General features: G+C 36.9%; 1 protein-coding gene across 1 annotated transcript; it reads left to right on the top strand.

The window, feature by feature from the left end:
* The first annotated feature begins 932 nt into the window (after positions 1-932).
* Positions 933-2186, top strand: LOC133253108 (olfactory receptor 13C3). The gene has a single exon (XM_061426384.1). It carries the CDS (start codon positions 1101-1103, stop codon positions 2052-2054), a length of 954 nt encoding a protein of 317 aa, XP_061282368.1. The 5' UTR covers positions 933-1100; the 3' UTR covers positions 2055-2186.
* Positions 2187-2564: the final 378 nt, after the last annotated feature.

Genomic DNA, 2564 nt, shown 5'->3' with positions numbered 1-2564 from the left:
GTTTTTACATCCAGTCAGTAATGTGACAACCACATTAATCTAAATATCTTAATTCCTTTTATTATGTTTCTGCTAAAAGTCTTATAAAATCCTACTGTGTGATGACTCATGTGTATACTAAAAATAGTGGTGCTGTGAACTACACTTGATCTGAGCTTTGAGCCCCACTTTATTATTTACCATGTGGTTAACCTTGGAAAAATTCCATTTTTTAATATTTGAAAAATGGGGATAGTACAAACAATGATTATATTCTGTTAAACATAAAATAGTACATATATCCATGTATACCTATTTATAAAAAAATATTTAAACACTTTTGCTGTTCTCTTAGGTTGACTTAAGTGGATAAATTATGAAGATACACTCTGAAGCCACAGAGTAAAAATAAGCGAAGAGACTATGTAATGTTCTCCAAAGGTTGTCTGTAACATTCGTGTGGAGCTGGTCTATGCAGTGGTCTTGTCATAGGTACAGTCACACAAGAAACTAAGAGGAGCTGGAATATGAAATCAACAGATATCTGTGTTAAACAGATGTTAAATTTCAGTTTGTGCTATTCAATTTATTATTACTAAGTGTCTATAAAACAATTAAGGTGACTAATATATACTATGCAGTGTCAGGCATAGAAAGATGTATGCCCCCCGAAAATCAGAGTTTCCATGAATTTTGATCATCGTGAATTGCAATTTAAAATTTCCAGTCCTATTGAGTGGTATTTTGCCATCTCAACTCTTTACTTTCTAGGGCAGATAAAGTCAGGCTTATAATTACTAATTAGTCAGGAGTTTTAGAAACATCAACCCAGGAACATGTCCTCAACAGCAGGAAAAGTTACTTCTATATGTTTCTTTAATCATAGGTAGATCTTCACATAGTGGCAATGGAATAGATACTTTAATCATTACCAATTTTATTGTATTTTGTTGATACACATTGTTGAAGATAACTGGACTTTAGGGCTTCAAGCAAATACTCCTTATAATACATTCTTTAAAAACCAATTGTTCAGGTAATGTGTAACATGGAACACTTGTTTCCTGACAGTGAATATATCTTACAGAAGATCTTCCTTTGACATCCTGAAAGCAGAGGACATGGATAAAATTAACCAGACATTTTTGCTAGAATTTCTTCTTCTGGGTCTTTCTGAATACCCAAAGATTGAGATTGTTTACTTTGTTGTAATTCTAAGTATGTATCTAGTTGTTCTAATTGGCAATGGTGTTCTGATCACAGCAAGCATCTTTGATTCCCATCTTCACTCCCCCATGTACTTCTTCCTGGGAAACCTCTCTTTTCTGGATATCTGCTATACATCTTCCTCTGTTCCTTCAACTTTGGTGAGCTTAATCTCAAAGAAAAGGAACATTTCCTTCTCTGGATGTGCAGTGCAGATGTTTTTTGGATTTGCGATGGGTTCAACAGAGTGTTTGCTCCTTGGCATGATGGCTTTTGACCGCTATGTGGCCATCTGTAACCCTCTGAGATACCCTGTCATCATGAGCAAGGTGGTGTATATCCTGATGGCTTCTGTTTCATGGCTCTTTGGCGGAATCAACTCAATTGTACAAACATCTCTTGCCATGCAATTGCCTTTCTGTGAGAATAATGTAATCAATCATTTCACATGTGAAATATTAGCTGTTCTCAAGCTGGCTTGTACTGATATATCTCTCAATATTATCACCATGATTGTATCAAATATGGCATTTCTAGTTCTTCCACTGCTGGTCATATTTTTCTCCTACATGTTCATCCTTTATACCATCTTGAGAATGAACTCAGCTACAGGGAGACATAAGGCCTTTTCTACCTGCTCAGCACATCTGACTGTGGTAATTATATTTTATGGTACCATCTTATTTATGTATGCCAAACCTAAGTCTCAAGAACTGCATGGAGAAAACAAGTTGCAAGCTTCTGACAAGCTCATTTCCCTGTTTTATGGTGTAGTGACTCCCATGCTAAATCCTATAATCTACAGCTTGAGGAATAAGGATGTAAAAGCTGCTGTAAAATATTTGCTAAACCAAAAACCTATCCAATAAGTGAGAAGGTAATAGGCAGGAAGGCCAGGGGTCTCCAAATGGAGGAAATAGCCTGCAACTGTCAGACATTTTTCTCTCTCTTAAGCGGCAGGAGGAAACAAACTAGGGATATTTTTTTCCTTCTCTATACAAATTTAACAGGAGGTTTCTCTTAAAATGGACTTCCCTGGTGGCTCAGATGGTTAAACGTCTGTGTACAATGTGGGAGACCTGGGTTCCATCCCTGGGTCGGGAAGATCCTCTGGAGAAGGAAATGGCAATCCACTCCAGTACTATTGCCTGGAAAATCCCATGGACAGAGAAACCTGTTAGGCTACAGTCCATGGGGTCGCAAAGAGTTGGACATGACTGAGTGACTTCACTTTCACTTTCTCTTAAAATACTGTGTTGCCGTAATGACACCTGGTTTCACCTGAAGTTAACTATTCTCAAACCTTGAGATAACCAATGCATTTTTCTTATGGAAATGTTTGTCTTAAGCTATGCTAATGTACTATTCATTTATCCCAA

This window comes from Bos javanicus, chromosome 8, assembly GCF_032452875.1.
Source record: "Bos javanicus breed banteng chromosome 8, ARS-OSU_banteng_1.0, whole genome shotgun sequence".
NCBI lineage: Eukaryota > Metazoa > Chordata > Mammalia > Artiodactyla > Bovidae > Bos > Bos javanicus.
This window is presented reverse-complemented; position numbering and strand designations above follow the sequence as displayed.

What these genes read in the sequence shown, in the direction of transcription:
- LOC133253108 (XM_061426384.1), top strand. Translation starts at nt 1,101, where the DNA reads ATGGATAAAATTAACCAGACATTTTTGCTAGAATTTCTTCTTCTGGGT.